This window comes from Babylonia areolata, chromosome 2, assembly GCF_041734735.1.
Source record: "Babylonia areolata isolate BAREFJ2019XMU chromosome 2, ASM4173473v1, whole genome shotgun sequence".
NCBI classification, from domain to species: domain Eukaryota; kingdom Metazoa; phylum Mollusca; class Gastropoda; order Neogastropoda; family Buccinidae; genus Babylonia; species Babylonia areolata.
In genome coordinates this window covers 63231316-63247524 of record NC_134877.1, presented here as the reverse complement: position 1 = coordinate 63247524, position 16209 = coordinate 63231316, and the positions used below count along the sequence as shown (strand labels likewise).

Below are 16209 nucleotides of genomic sequence, written 5' to 3'. Positions count from 1 at the left end.
AAGTGGGGGTTGGAACTTGGGTAAGACACTCTCCACTATAATCAAATTCTAGCCCGGATATTTGGGACAACAGTCGTCTCCTCTGCTGTTCTGTTGGTCGTAGTCGGACGCAACTGTCCGTCTGTCATACAGGACGACGCCGTTTCCTCTCTAGCTGCTGCCTTGTCCGCATGGGGTATGGTGCTGGTGGTCAGCAGTGACACTGGGGAAGTGGAAGAGTCATCGGCCGTGGAACTTGTGTCCACTAAATTAACTGTTGCTCGCGGTATTCATTATCACACTGCACGGGGGGGGGGGGGGGGGGGGGAAGTATTTTCGCAGTAATATTCCTTTAGCATCCTCTGCACCCTATTATCATGATTATGATTATTATTCTCGTCATTATTATTATTATTATTACTATTACTATTATTCAGGTTGTAACATTCCTTTGTTAAAAAAAAAAAAATCAATGAAGATCCGTATTCAAGCTGATGTAAACGATGAGGTAGCGTCACACCCCCCCACCCCCCTTGATCTCCCCCCCCCCTCTCCCTCCGACCTCCATCATCTGAAATTCAGTTTACAACATAATGTCAAAATATGCGCAGAAAAAAGAATGGTGGAAAAAGGGTGGAGAAAGATGCAGTACACATAAGCAGAGAAATGCAGTATTACTGAAGAAGAAGAAAAAGAAGGAAAGAAAAAATATAAAGGCACGGATAACTCATGTGATCAGAACAGAAGCGAACGGCGTGCACCTTGCATACACGTGTTTGGTTTTGTTTTTCTCCGGATCAAAACGATCATTTGCAAAACAAGCTTCCGAAAAGCCAGTGGTTGGGCTCTTTTGTTACACAGACACACCCCAGCTGACCAAGCGCATATTTGTGGCCGGCGACAAACAGCCTGTGGATAATATTCTGAAGGCAGTTTCAATGCAGGTCTGATGTTATGAAGTTTTCGTACGTACTGTCATCCATCCTGTCATTCCTTGATTTCATTTATTTATTTATTTATTTAGGGGTTGTTTTTTTTCAGTTGCAGTGCCGTACTTTTTCCAAGATGTCGAGATTCAGGAAGTACTCGAGTGAGCGAAACAACTTTGGTTGTCTCACAGTGTCAAATTTGTTTACATTTGTTTGACGTGTGTGTGTGTGTGTGTGTGTGTGTGTGTGTGTGTCCTAAATGAAAGCACTTTAATGAATGTGAGTAATCTTGCGCCTACATTTCCCTTTCATTTTCACCGAGAAAAAAACAAACAAACCCAGAAAGTTCCGGAAACCCTTGCTTTTCAAGGAAGGCATGGGGCATTATCAAGGAACTAGACGCCTGACTTCGTAAAAGGGAAATAACCGTCTTGAGAGGCTGAAATACGGACATTTCTATTTATAGTTTGCATCAGTGTGGCATGGTACAGTATATAACACCAAAATTTATGTTTATATGCTTTAAAAAACAACCCAAATCAACACGAGAGAACAAGCAGTGCGGTGGGAGGGAGGGGGAGCGATGGGAGGGCTGTAGGATTCTACTTTCCTACGAGAGGGTGCCAGCTCAGAATCACGGTTTGAGTAGCGTGCTTGCTGTCCGGGCCGATCAGCACGGTATCTTATCTTGTCTGGTGACCGGTCGCTTTCTTCACACTTCGCGTCGCTCTGTTTGATGCCAATTTTCATGCGTTGTGACTGATTTCGGTTTTGAGTCCCTTTTAGGACCGCCCGTTGTATGACGCCGTACAAAAAAAATATATATGGCAGTACCTTATCATGTGTAACTGACTGTTTCTTACACATTTCATTTGTTGTTTCGCGGATACCGTGTGGTGGTCAGGTCCCATTTTAGCATCCTAAATTCACCTCAGGAATTTAGGATGCTAAAGTGGGATTCAAAACAGTCCCACTTCAGAATCTTAAATTCTGCACCAGGAAGTTAGGATGCTAAAGTGTGATGTATATAAATAGCGGTGGCGAGGAGGGTCATGTCGCAGATTCCACACTGGCGTTTCGCCCGCTTGGAGAGTTAACCCCCTTGTCTGTGTTGCTGACGAGGATGCCCTCGTCAGTGATTGGCTGTTGTTGGCACATTAGGGTCAGCTGGAGGTTAGGGGTCAGGGTGTTGGTCGCCAGTCTTCTTCTCATTTATATATTTATTCATTTCTATATCTATTCATTTATTTATTTTTCTACTTCTGACTTTTTGGGTTTGCACTTGTCATATTCAATGAAATAAATCACACCGTATAAAAGTACATATAAAGAAGCGTCAATTCTTTTTTCTTTCTTTTCGGTTTTAAACTTCTTCCTCTGTGGGATTGTATTGTTTGTGTTCATTGGGATAACTGACACGATTTTCAAGTACGCACAAAGAAAAGTGTCGATTCTTTTTCTGTTTTTTTTTTTTCTTCTTCACCTTCTTCCTATTATTTTTGGATTGCATTATGTTTACTGAAATATATTACACCACTTAAAAGTACACAAAAAGAAGTGTCGATTTTTTTCCGTTCTTTTTAATATATATATATATATATATATATATATATATATATATATATATATATTATAAACTTCGTCCTCTTAGTATTCTATTGCTTCCGTTCAATGAAATAAATGACACCAATGAAAACTACACAAAAAAGAAGTCATAGCACTTCCGGGTCACACTGCACTGACCAAATTTCACCAGGGTTCAGGGGGTTAAAGGATACCACTGGACTCGGGATTGCACAGGGAATTGTCAGAGATACTGTGGGCCTACCTGCCCGAAGAAGAAGAAAGATGAACCGTTCGGTCACTGTGTACACAACAAACTTCAGGGTCTGGAACATACCCGGGGTACCTCTACGGGCGTCATCATCAAATACATACAGACACAACAACCCGTCGATCGATCACGGATCAGGTGCAGCTACTACTAACACACAGGCTTCAAAACATGTGACAAAATACAAGACAGTGATACAGGTCTGTTTTTTTTTCTCTCTTCTTTTCTTTTTAACAACAACGATGACAAACCACATCATTTGATATGTGTACCATCTCTACTACTGAAAAAAAAATCACAATTGTTTGAAAAATATCAGAAAAAACCCTCCAACCTAACAACTCTGCTGCTTAATCAAGTTTTTTGTTGTTGGCAGAAGTAGTCAGTGCACTACAACTGTGAATGGTGTACCACTTAAGTCCACTGGCCCGCTTGTATGTGACCTGCTGCTTCATGTTGCTCTGTAGTCATGTCTCAAGATATCTCGTCCCTTTCTTTGTCATACGACAAAGTATTTTGCCCGTTTACGACGAAGTATTTTGTCCAATGTATATATATTAAATCCATTGCACGGCGTCTGTGTCAAGTTGTGAAGATGAGGTAAATCCACACAATGCCATCGCCAACTGCTGGGTCACTCTCAATTTCGTCCCGTCATCTGGGGGAGGGAGGGGTAACGTTGCCCTTTTTCTTTTTCCTGTTCAAATCCAGCCTTCCTGACATACTTCTTGTCCATCATGAAGGCCAGTTGGTGGGCTGTGACGGTAAGGAAAAGAAGAAGAAGAAGAAAAAAAGAACTGGAAATATTATTGGAGCCTGGCGCCCAGATGTTTCTACACATCACCGATGGAGACAGTACGGACTAAGGTTACAACGACAGTTTGATTTGTTTTTTTTGTTTGTTTCACCCTCTCCCTTTGTGGTGGCAACATTCGAATTCAGTGTCATTATATTGGACATGCTTTCTTCTCCTCCGCTGTTCTGATCGTTTTGAGTACATCCATATATGGTGCAAAGACACGACGACAACGAACCACAAAAACATCTATGTAGTCATTTGAAGGGTTCAGTGAGACTTGCCCTCCTCCTGTTGTGCACATTCACTTTTCTGGAACACTCGTCTGAGTGAATTTCATCCCCCTGCTCTCCCTCTCTCTCTCTCTCTCTCTCTTTCGCACGCATGTACACACACGCGCGCGCGCAAACACACACACAGAGTTTTATAATATTGGACGCCAGTTGATTATACTACTGAGTACATACGACCGAAAATTCTGCATAGTGATTAGAACTAAATTCCTCCAGCACACACACACACACACACACACACACACACACACACACACCACCCAAAATATGTCGAGCGAACTGTTCGATTGATTATACACGGACAGTGAAAAAAAGAAACGTTTTCGACTCTCCATTTTTTCCTTGTGCCGATTCTGAATAATGGCATTTAACTACCACAATCATAATAAAGTCGCTGCTGACAAAATTCTGTCAGATATATATATATATATCTACACATGAAGTGTTAAGCATAGGGGATAATGGCAGGAAGCAAAAAAACAAACAACAAACATGGATGATACCTTATGAACGAAGAAAAAACAAACATGGATGATACCTTATGAACGAAGAAAAAACAAACAAACAACAACAAAACCACACAAAAACCCTCACAGACCGGGAGAAAAGTGCGGCAGATGAGGGGTTGGGGGCTAGGCACGTTCTGGTCACCAGGGGGGAACGAATGGAAACCTCTCCAGAGCAGTGGAGGGCATGGATGGGGGCTTGGGTTGCTGGCCGAGTTTGGGTGCTTTTTTTTTTTTTTTTGGTCTTGTTTTGTTTTGTTTTGTGTGTCTTGTTTTCAGCCTGTCACCCTATCAACTATATTAAGAACTCCGATGTGGTAAGTTGATTTTTTTTTTTTTTTAACAATCTGGGCAAACGTTTGCCCGCCTGCTCAGGGTTTCAAGTCGCTTCATTTCTGTACCCCCCCACGCCCCCCGTCTCTCTCTCTCACAACGACAGCTGAATAATAAACATATAGCCACACATAGTACACCACTGTCAGAGATGTATATTTATAGCCTTAAAACACACATCTGCAATGTAGCACCTTCAACCATTAAATCAGACAAATCAAACTTAAACACCTAAGAAGCTCTGACTGAATTTTGCAAATATAGGAATATTTCATCTACTTTAGATATCCATGAAGTTTATAATGCTCTCATCATCTATTTAAAACAAAACAAAAGGGTACCAAAGGTCTCGATGGTATAGACGGAAGAATATTAAAACATGCAGCCCTTGTTATTGCAGAATCCCTTTCATACGTATATAATTTATGTATTACAAGAAATCAAATTCCCAAATCGCTTAAAATTGCTAAAGTTGTTCCCATTTTCAAGAATGATGATCCCAGTGAACCTTCAAACTATAGACCGATCTCTATTTTGTCAGTTCTGTCTAAACCTTTGGAATACCACATTAATAAACATATTCTGCATCACTTTAATTCTTTTAAACTGTTTCATCCTAACCAGTCTGGATTTAGAGCATATCACTCATGTCACACCGCATTAACAAATTCAGTAGATCAATGGCTTACCAATATAAACAACAATGAAATTACTGGAGCTCTTTTTGTTGATTTTGCTAAGGCTTTTGATGTTATTGATCATTCTTTGGTATTGCGTAAATTAAAAATACATGGTTTAATCTCTCAATACCTTAGAACTCATTTCATCCTTTCTCTCTAACAGAAAACAACTTGTATCAGGTAACAAATTTGAATCTGCATTATTGTCCATCAATTACGGTGTACTCCAAGGTTCTGTTTTGGTACCCATTTTATTTTCTATATACATAAACGACTTGCCCATATCTATACAGGCAAAGTGTGAATTGTTTGCTGATTATACCACTGTACATGTCAATAATTCTAAATTATGTAATCTTCAGATTAGCACTGACCAATTAATTGGATGGTCTGAATTGAACCACATGTGTCTCCATCCCAAGAAAACAAAATACTTGTTAATCACACAGAAGCGTCAAAATCTGCCTGTAAACTGCTCGTCTATCCGTATTAATGGCCTGATGATCGACGAAGTGGACCGTCATAAAATTTTGGGGGTTACAATTGATAACAACCTATAATGAGAAACATTTTTTAAATCATTATTGTCGCAAGTTATTTTTTAATGCTTATGTATAATCCCACATTAATTACGCATCAATATTATGGTATTCAGCTAGTGAAATTACTCTAAAACCTCTTTTGAGTCTCCATAGGCGAGCATTAAAATTAGTGCTTCTAAAACCCTCACCACTAAATCCTTCTGATTACAGAGCTCTGGATATTCTTTCACTAACAACTGAACTTAAATATAATAAGGCGCTATTCATGTTTAAAATCATATCTTTTTTTTTCTCCACCTTCTCTTCAAAATAGATTTGTTATTAACACTCATCGTAATGTACACAAGATTTCTGCACCGCTTCCAAGGATTGATCTGTTCAAGTCCAGTCTTTCTTACTCCGGGTGTTGCTTTCGGAATGAAATGTTATCATGCATAAATGTAAACACAGTTAAAAGCATCACTGTATTTAAAAACACATATCGTGCATATCTCATGAAAAACCTGTAAACGTGCTTTGCATTGTTATGATAATATTATCCACAATCTCAAATTGATTATTATTGATTTTTAGCGTTTACACCTGTCTATCTGTCTCTACATCTGTCTCTCTACCTGTCTCTCTATTTCTTCGCCCATTCTTTCTTCTTCTGTTTTGCTTCTTCATCGTTTTTTTCATTTTTCATTCTTGCTTTCTCTATCCTCCATTACTGTATCATTTATACATGTACTATGCACATGATTATTGATGTATATAATCATGTGATGTGCATGCTTTCTTCCTCTGTGTGTGTGTGTGTGTGTGTGTGTGTGTGTGTGTGTGTGTGTGTGAAGAATTTGCTCTTGTGCATGCATTTTTTCTTACCCCCACCACCATCTTTTTTTCTTTGTTTTTCTTTTTCTTTTTATTTTTTAAGTCAACTTTACCCAGAGGGCCGAATGTAAAAAAAAGCAACCATGCTTATTCCCTTACCCTCATGAAATAAAATGTCGTTCTCTCTCTCTCTCTCTCTCTCTCTCTCTCTCTCTCTCTCTTCCCCCAACCCTTCTCCCTCAATCTGTGAGCTAGCATGCCCAATGTGGCCCCAGTCTTCTTCATTCTTGTTGTTCTTTCTATAACATTTAAGTAGCCATTCGGAAGGGGGGTGGAGAGGGAAGAGGTGGATGGAAGGGGGGTGGGGAGGGAAGAGGTGGATGGAAGGGGGGTGGGGAGGGAAGAGGTGGATGGAAGGGGGGGGGTGGGGAGGGAAGAGGTGGATGGAAGGGGGGTGGAGAGGGAAGAGGTGGATGGAAGGGGGGTGGGGAGGGAAGAGGTGGATGGAAGAGGGGGTGGGGAGGGAAGAGGTGGATGGAAGGGGGGTGGAGAGGGAAGAGGTGGATGGAAGGGGGGTGGGGAGGGCGTGGGGGTGGGGGGGGGGGGTAAGCCAGCAGTGCTGAGGGGAATATCGCCGGGAAACAAAAAAGTTGATAGTTGAGTGCCACACCACAAATTTAGCAACAATCAGCTCTCACCTCCCCCCCCCCCCCGCGTTCATCAATTTAAAGGATGATGGTAATGATAATGAAGAATGGTGATGAATGATATGGATGCTTATCATGAAAACAAAGAAGATAATCAGCATCTAGGCACTCTTGTTGTAATAGAAAAGGTCTGGCTGGCTGCTCTGTCAGTGGCTGGCTAGCTACACACACGAGAAAACAGGAGAAGAAGACACAAGAAGACATTGCAGCGAAGAGTAGAACAGTAGGAGTCAGTGGCAGCGGCAACCGACGACGACGATGATGTTTGTTTGAAGGCAAAACGTCCGTGAAGCGATGAGAATGAGAAAGGTTTAAAATACACCCCCCCACCCCCCATAAAAAACAAAAACAAAAAAAAAAAACCCCAACCAACAAAAAAACGAAGAAGAAAATCCACCCACCAAAAAAACCGCGCCATTTTTGTTGTTGTGTGTGTCTATTGTTATTATTCAGTCCACTCTTAAGCTATCAGTATGGGAATGGGAAGGTGGGGGTTCGAACCAAGAGAGTGAGAGGCAAAATCCCACCCGGCCCCGTCCTGTTCTCGTCACCTCCACCACACCGATCGTTTTCGAAGGAAAAAAAAACAAAAAAAAACAAAAACAACACAAAAAAACAAAAACAAACCCCATACACACTCTAGTTTTTCTTCTCGCACTGTCGCTTTTTTTTTTCTTTCTTTTCTTCCTTCTCTTCGGCTCACCCTGTTTAAGTGAATCAGTCTTGAGTAAAGCGGCCACAACGGATCGGACACACCACACACCCAGTCACAAACCCAGGCCAAAGTCCTTGACAACACTATGAAAAGAAAGACAAAAAAACAAAATAAAACAACAACAAAACCCCCCCACCCGAAAACAAAAAAACAAGCAAACCCTTTGTTCGCCATCATCAGTTCCCTCCATTTGCTTGGTAAATCAACATCCTCCTCCTTAATTAATTAACCTGTCCAAGCACTCAAGTCTTCGCTATTTTCGACAGAAAGAACACACCAACACGACCAATCCAGGGGTTTTTTTTGGGGCGTGGGTGGGGGGTAGGGTGGGTGGAGAAAACAAAATATGAAGAAGAAAAAAAGTCGGAGCTTGTTACGGTCGATCCACACTACTGCTCTCTTTCTCTCTCCCTTCTCCCTTTAGCCTCCCAAGCAGTTAGTGCTGGGTGGGGAGGGAGGGGGTGGGCAGAACCTGGGGGTGGGGAGGGGGGAGGGGCTGAGGCTGCTGCGGCAGGAAGTGGGGGTGGGGGTGGAGGAAATGCTCTTGGGACTGTTGCTGATGACGGTGTTGAGGAGGATGATGCGCGAAGTGCTCTGACGGCGAGCCCTGCGGGTGGTGGTGGGGGTGGTGGTGGTGGTGGTGGTGGTGGGGGAGGTGGTGGTTAGGGGGCGACACTTGGTGGGGGTGGGCGTGGGGGGGGGGAGGAGGGAGGTGGTCTGGGGGAGAGGACGACGACGCCTTGTGCTGAAGGAAATTGTCCGGCGGGGACAGCTGGTGGTGGTGGTGGGGGTGGTGATGATGGTGGTGGTTGGGGTGGGGGAGGTGGTGGTCGGGGGACGACACCTGGGAGGGGGGCGAGGAGGAGGAAGAGGTGGCGGAGGCGGCCCCGGGGCTGCCCACTGCGGGTGGGGGAGGAGGGAGAGGCTGGGAGGGGGCTCCTGGAGAGGGGAGGGCGGAGGTGGGGGCGGAGGAGGGGGTGAGGGGCCCCCCACTCCCGGGTTTGCGGTCCAGGTTGTGTTCCAGCACCTCCTTCATCAGGGGCTGCAGCCCGTCCGGGTTGATCCGCAGCAGGACCTGCGAGTGGACCTCGTTCAGGTTGCGGATGTCCACCAGCTTCATCAGCAGCTTGGGGTACAGCATCTTGACCACGTGCGGCGCGTGCTTGGACTGCAGGTAGCGCAGCAGGAGGAGCGCGTAGCGCTCTTGCTCGGTGGCAACGTAGTGCTTGTCGGTGATGGCGGGGCGGTCCGGCGAGAAGAGGGCGATCATCAGCAGCAGGATCAGCACCGTCTCGTCGGCGTGCAGGTCCAGGGCCAGGGAGCGGACGAAGCGCATGTGGTCCTCGAAGAGGTCCTTGCTGCCCTGCTCCCTGTCCGGGGCGCCCGAGGAGGCCGGGGACGAGGAGGAGGAGGAGCTTGAGCCGCCAGGCGTGCCGGAGCCGGAGCCGGAGCCGGAGCCGGAGCTTGCGGCCACGGCGGCGGTGGCCGAGTCGGTGGCGATCTTGAACTGCTCGGTGGTCATGGCGTACTTCTCCTTGTCGTAGGGGTCCAGGAACTGCTGCTTGTCCTTGTCGAAGGTGATGACGGAACGGATGATGAGCAGCTCGATGCTGCCCCCCTTCAGCAAGCCGATCTGGTCGGCCTGGGTCAGGGCCTTGAAGGACTTGATCTTCTTGGACATGTCAATGACGCGGCGCACGCTGATCTCGGCGATGTTGACCACGTCGATCATGGTGGGCTTCTCGCGGGAGATGTCCGACTCCACGCAGATCTCCAGCGACTGGTGGTAGGCGCTGACCACCTCGTGGATGGCCGAGTCCTCTTCTGGTTCCAAGGGCCGCAGACGGACCTGGGAGGAAGTGACGTCGCTGATCTGCTGCTGCCCCTGCCCCTGTTGCCCCTGCTGCCCCATGGTCCTGGACTTGGGGTCCACCTCGCGGAAGCGCCTGTCAACAAGAGAGGTAGTAGGGGTCACGGTGGGTAGGGGTGGTGGTTGCTTCAGTCTACATCTGTTGAGGGCAAAAACAGAGAGAGAGAGAGAAAGAATGAGGGGACAGAGAGAGAGACACACAGCACAAGTGAATGGTTAAAAACGGTTTTTTTTGGGGTGGTGGTGGTGGCAAATGGTGTTTTCAAAGTGTTGTTTGTTTGACTCTTTCGTTCTTTTCTTTCTTTCTTCCTCTCTCCCAGTCCTCCAGTTATAAACTCCATATCCTCACGTAGCAGAAACACACACACACACGCACGCACGCACACACACACACACACACACACACGCACGCACGCACACACACACACACACACACACACACACACACACACACTTTTTTTCTTTTCTTTCTTTCTTTCATTCTTTCTTTCCTTTCTTTCATTCTTTCTTTCCTTTCTTTCTAACTCCCCACCTTCGTCGTATTCCTAAATTTCAATTCCCGCTAGAATCACGAAGCAGAAACAGACACACACAAATAATCAAACGTTTTGGCAAGGTGTTCAATTGTTGTTTTTCTCTTTCTTTTCTTTCTTTCTTTCTTTCTTCCTTCCTTCCTTCCTTCCCTTTTCTTTTCCCTTTTCTTTCTTTCTCAATTCCCCCATCCCCTTGCTATATTCACGTGAATTTTTGCTTTAAAAAGTTACAAGCAAAATAAAATATTTCAAAATACTGCGAAGAACAGACAGCATGAAATTGAAAAGAAATAATAGAATGGAAATGATTTGAATCAGAACGCTTCTTGGTGTGTTCGCTGGAATTACGTACATTTTGCGTAAAAGTGTTATGACACGGTGAATTAATATTCTAGAACATGGGAAAGAAATATGTTATTATTTGCACAGAAATTACTGGTATGGAAAACATTTGTCTGAACGCACCATAATCTGAAATTTCTTACTGTTAAAATAAGAATAACGTTAGGTTTCAGGAAATATTGACAGTTTTCCAGCTTGGTTGTCAGATTTTCCATCTGCACTTTTACCCTTCGTTTTGAAACACTTTTTCCCCCCAGCAGATTCTTTTGTAAACTGTGGTCTTCAAAGAGAGGGAAGGTGAGGTTTAGTAAGGGGCTTGAATGTAAATGTGCGTTCGTTTTTATAACGCGCGCGGGTGTGTGTATGTAAAGGTGTGTGCTGTGTGCGTGTGCATGTGTGCGCATGCGTTCGTGCTCATTCTTACATTGGGCGCGGGTGTGCGCGCGCGTGAGAGAGTGAGAGAGAGAGAGAGAGCATGCACCTTGTAATAGCGACAAGAGGTAGCAATTCTCACCTGTTCTCTTCGATGCGCATTCTTTTGCGCATCTTTTCCTCTTCCGTGAGGATGTATTCTTTGCGCATGCCTATCTCGAAGCACTTCCGGAGTCGGCAGCGCTTGCAGAAACGGCGGTTGGAGACATCCATTTTGCACTTGTCGTCATAAGGGCACTTGAAGTAATCCTGTGGGAACACAGCACATGTGGATATATAAACAGCACACATCTGGATATATGAACAGCAAATGTGTAATATTGCGCTTTCAAACCTAGCAAGGCGCTTCACAATAGCACGTAAGTCAGACAAAAGGAACACACAAAAAGGTACACAGACATACAAAAGAACACACGCACGCACAGAGCAGCACACATGGCAAATCGTCCACAGAATACACAGATTATGTCTTCCCATGTCATCAACATGACGGGCGCAATAGCTGTGTGGTTTAGGTGTTGGACTTTCAATCTGAGGGTCCCGGGTTCGAATCACGGTGACGGCGCCTGGTGGGTAAAGGGTGGAGATTTTTACGATCTCCCAGGTCAACATATGTGCAGACCTGCTAGTGCCTGAACCCCCTTCGTGTGTATACGCACGCAGAAGATCAAATACGCACGTTAAAGATCCTGTAATCCATGTCAGTGTTCGGTGGGTTATGGAGACACGAAAATACCCAGCATGCGTGAACCACGACAGAGTCATCGGCAAGTCGATGTTGGTCGTGTAACGGAAAGAAGAAGAACATAACACGGTAGACTGAGGTGATTTATTCGTGTAAGGCCTTTAGCCTCGTATGAACAGAGGGTGAAAACAGAATTTAACATGTAACTTACGACAGTTTGTGTAAACATCACAAGCATAACAACATTCAGAATACAAGTCTCTCTCACTGTGTCTCTGTCTCTCTGTGTCTCTCTCTGTCTCTGCCCCCTCTCTCTGTGTCTCTGTCTCTCTCTGTGTGTCTCTGTCTCTCTCTGTGTCTGTCTGTCTGTCTCTCTCTCACTCGATGTGCTCTATATAAGTACAAAACTCTACTGCGTAGGGTATTTTCCTTCATTCGAGATGACATCAATAAAGATGGTCGAAATAAACGAGGATGTGTAAGGTATTTTCTTTGGATTTTTTTTTTTTTTTTTAACTCGAAGGTCGTTCATTTGCAGGGCATTTCAAAACGTTATTCATCATCTCAGGATTCCTCGAACAGAGGATGCAACAACTGTTGAATGATTTACGTTTTTCTTTCCTCTGTGTGTGTGTGTGTGTGTGTGTGTGTGTGTGTGTGTGTGTGTGTGTGTGTGTCTTGCTGTTGTTGTAATTGTTGTTGTCGTCATAACAACAGCATCTGCACACGTTTTGTTCAGAAATAACCAAATCTGTATCTGGTGAGACTAAGCCGTGGGTATCTGTTCTGTCAGTTACTGTCGTGGATGGGTGAACTGTCCTTAATAGTCCTTTGTCTCCTCCCACCCTCTACACTCCCCTTGTGTCCCCCCCGCCCCCCCATACACCCTCCACTGCAGTATTCCTGTGGTGTGTGTGTGTGTGCTTGTGGGTCGGTGTTTGCTCTCTCTCTCTATATATATATGTTGTTTTTCCACTACTATGTCCTCATGTGTGGTATAACGCACAATTGTATACGTATGGTCTCGTGTGGGGCGCTTAGAGCCCGTATAATATGGGGAGTTTGCGCCATATAAGTACAATATATTATTATCATCATTATTATTATTATCATTGTAATTATCAGCGTCATCACTATGAAATAACAGTGTTTGGCTTACAGCTTTCACTCGCCTTCAGACAATGTTTCATAAACGCATACCACAAAAGCACAGCAGGCGGGACAGGCAGGCAAAGAAAGGCGTGCGCCCTGTCTGTCTTGTCACTCTCTTTGCGCTTTCGGGTCCGCGCTCGCCCACGTTTTTGTGTGTGTGTGCGTGCGTGCGTGCGTGCGTGCGTGTGTGTGTGTGTGTGTGTGTGTGTGTGTGTGTGTGTGTGTGTGTGCGTACGTGTTCGCACTCACAGCTGATGAATTCTGTCTGACAAAGCATCTTTCGGGAACATTATTAACGTTCTCGTTTGGTTGGAGGTCACCTCACACACACACACACACACACACACACACACACACACACTACACAAAGAGTTGGGAGGCGACCACCTTTTCTCACCCGTCACGCCATGCCTGTCTGTAAAAAAATAAAATAAAATAAAATAAAATAAAATAAATGAAGGCGACGGCAAAGAAAAGAGTATCAGCTTCGGTGCGCGCCCCCCTGTCAATGGCAAGACCTGTTGGGTGTCCGCGGCAATGTAATAATGTACGAGATTTTGTCACAACATTTCTCTGTGTGTGTGAGAGCGCGTCAAACCACCACAGCACCACCCATATTATATTTTATTATGACTTAAAAAAAAAAAAAAAATCTGTTTTCTGTCTGAAAGTCTGTGTTTTAAGATCAGTGTTTTGTTGTTGTTGTTGTTTTTTTAAACCCTTTATTTTGCACAGAATGTTTTCCGCTTTAGGGACGCTTATATATTTTATTCTGGTTTTCTTCTTCCTGTTTTTCTGTCTGGAAGTGTGTTTTAGTATTAAAGTGTTGTTGTTTTTTTTCTTTATTCATTTTCTACATAATGTTTTTCGCTTAGGAACGCATATATATTTTATTATTACTTTTTTCTGTTCGCTGTCTGGAAGTGTGTTTTAATATTAAAGTGTTTTTGGTTTTTTAAATTTATTTTCTACAGAATGTTTTTTCGCTTAGGGACGCATATATGCTTTATTATTACTTTTTTCTGTTTTCTGTTTGGAAATGTGTTTTAAATATCAGTGGGTTTTTTATTATTTATTTTCTACAGAATGTTTTTTCGCTTAGGGATGCATATATATTTTTTATTATTACTTTTTTCTGTATTGTCTGAAGTGTGTTTTAATATTAAAGGTGTTTTTTTTTCTACAGAATGTTTTTCGCTTAGGGACGTATATATATTTTATTATTACTTTTTTTTTTGTTTTCTGTCTCAAAGCGTGTTTAATATTAAAGTAGGTTTAAAAAAAAATTCTACAGAATGTCATTCGCTTAGGGACGTATATATATTTTATTATTATTTTTTTCTGTTCTCTGTCTGGAAGTGTGTGGTTTTTCTATTATTTATTTTCTACGTAATGTTTTTCGCTCCGGGACGCACGTATTTTTTATTATTACTTTTTTTTCTGCTTTCTGTCTGCAAGCGTGTTTTACCCACTGACTTTTTTTTTGTTCTTCTACAGAATGTTTTTCGTCAGGGACCACCCTTTTGTTGGCGTGGGCTCTTTTACGTGCGCTTTTACGGCTCCGTCCGTCCGTACCATTTATGATCAGTCATCTCTCGGCGGTGACAGCGGCGAGTTCAAAACAGCGAGGCGCGGCTCATTGAGGGTAAAACGCAAGCGCGATCACGTTGCATCACTTCTCAAAGAACTGCACTGGTTACCGATCAGGTTCCGTAGTCCGTGCAAAGTGGCGGTCCTTGCCGACCGCCATTTCTGGATAGGACACTTCCGCTATACCTGTCTTAAGCACTCCTCGCATGCAGGCCTTCGCGTTCCCTCCGGTCCTTGGAAGGGGGTGGGGGTGGGCGGAGGGGTGGGGTGGGGGGGGGGGGGGGAGGAGGTTTAAAATAACCCAAACTGAACTTTAAAGTCTTTCCGAACTGTTGTTTTGTGCTTGCACATTTCTTCTGTCATTGCTGCTGTGTGCAGATGTCAGCAAATGATCGGTTAAGGACAAGCCCGGCGCTTCCTGTTGTTGTTGTTTGTTTGAGGAATTGTCTGGGTTTGTTCCACTGTACCATTTATTTAGCTGTGTGCTAGCTGAATCGGCAGTATAAGCAGCGTTGAATTGAAGTTGCGTTTCTTGTGATTGGAGAGAGTTAAGGATGGAGATGTAAATTTGTGTACCTATTAGAGCGGAGGTCAACACTTTTCGTTGCCATGGGTTCTTTTCCAGTGCGCCTAGTGCTTGCTGCACACGGGACCTCGGCCGGGTTTATTGTATCATCTTAATTAAGGACAAGCCGCTCAGTTTGATTTTCTAGTCTAACGATGGGAGAAAGGGCGAGAGCGGGATTCGAACCCAGACCCTCCACGGACTCTGTATTTGGCAGACGAGCGTCTTAACCACTGTCCCACAGTCCTCCTTGTATCCACAAAGAATACAATAAGAAAAATGAAAGCTCTGTCAAACGATGGGAAAAGATGGGATGTGGTGTTTTTTTGCTGCCCAATCACTGCACCGTTTCAGTGGCATTACTCCCACGCCGCTCATTTAGATTCCCCCATACACGGCCACACCCGGGTTCGTCCGTCGCAGTTCCAGCGTCGGCAGTCCACAGGGAACCATCGATGTTAGGTCGCCAGGAGGCCACACACCAGAGGACACCCTGCACTGCTGCTGAGTCAGTTCGGTGGTGTTCAGTGGTGGCCTGTTCTGTTTTAACGTACTCAGGACACCACCTACTAAGCCCCCTACTAACGACAATAATGGCTTCGTCGCGGAGCCAGACTGAGTGAGCGTCCCTCCCTGAGTGGAGACCGCCACCAGGATGTGGTGTGTGTTTGGGGAGTGGGTGGTGGTGGTGGTGCGGCGGTTGTGTGTGTGTGTGTGTGTGTGTGTGTGTGTGTGTGTGTCCGTCCGTCCGTCCCTACCTGGGTTGGGTTACTTTGTTTTACATTTAAACTGCCCCATCTCGCCCCTGAGGAGAAAGGAACGGGGTGATGAATTGTTAATATGATTCTCCTCATGCTGCGGGGTCGGTGGGTAAGAGGGAATAACTCGGATAACGAAGGCAAAGGGAGACAAG

At 44.5% G+C, this 16209-nt stretch overlaps 1 protein-coding gene across 1 annotated transcript in view; it reads right to left on the bottom strand.

Moving 5' to 3' along the window:
- Positions 1-1958: 1958 nt before the first annotated feature.
- LOC143277974 (vitamin D3 receptor-like) overlaps positions 1959-16209 on the bottom strand; it is a 152304-nt gene continuing 138053 nt past the window's right edge. Inside the window, exons 3-6 of the mRNA XM_076582970.1 lie at positions 11387-11553; positions 8727-10073; positions 5292-5295; positions 1959-2051 (exon numbers count right to left, since the gene is read on the bottom strand). Coding sequence (XP_076439085.1) covers positions 1959-2051; positions 5292-5295; positions 8727-10073; positions 11387-11553 — 1611 coding nt within the window. The remainder of the gene's footprint in view (positions 2052-5291; positions 5296-8726; positions 10074-11386; positions 11554-16209) is intronic.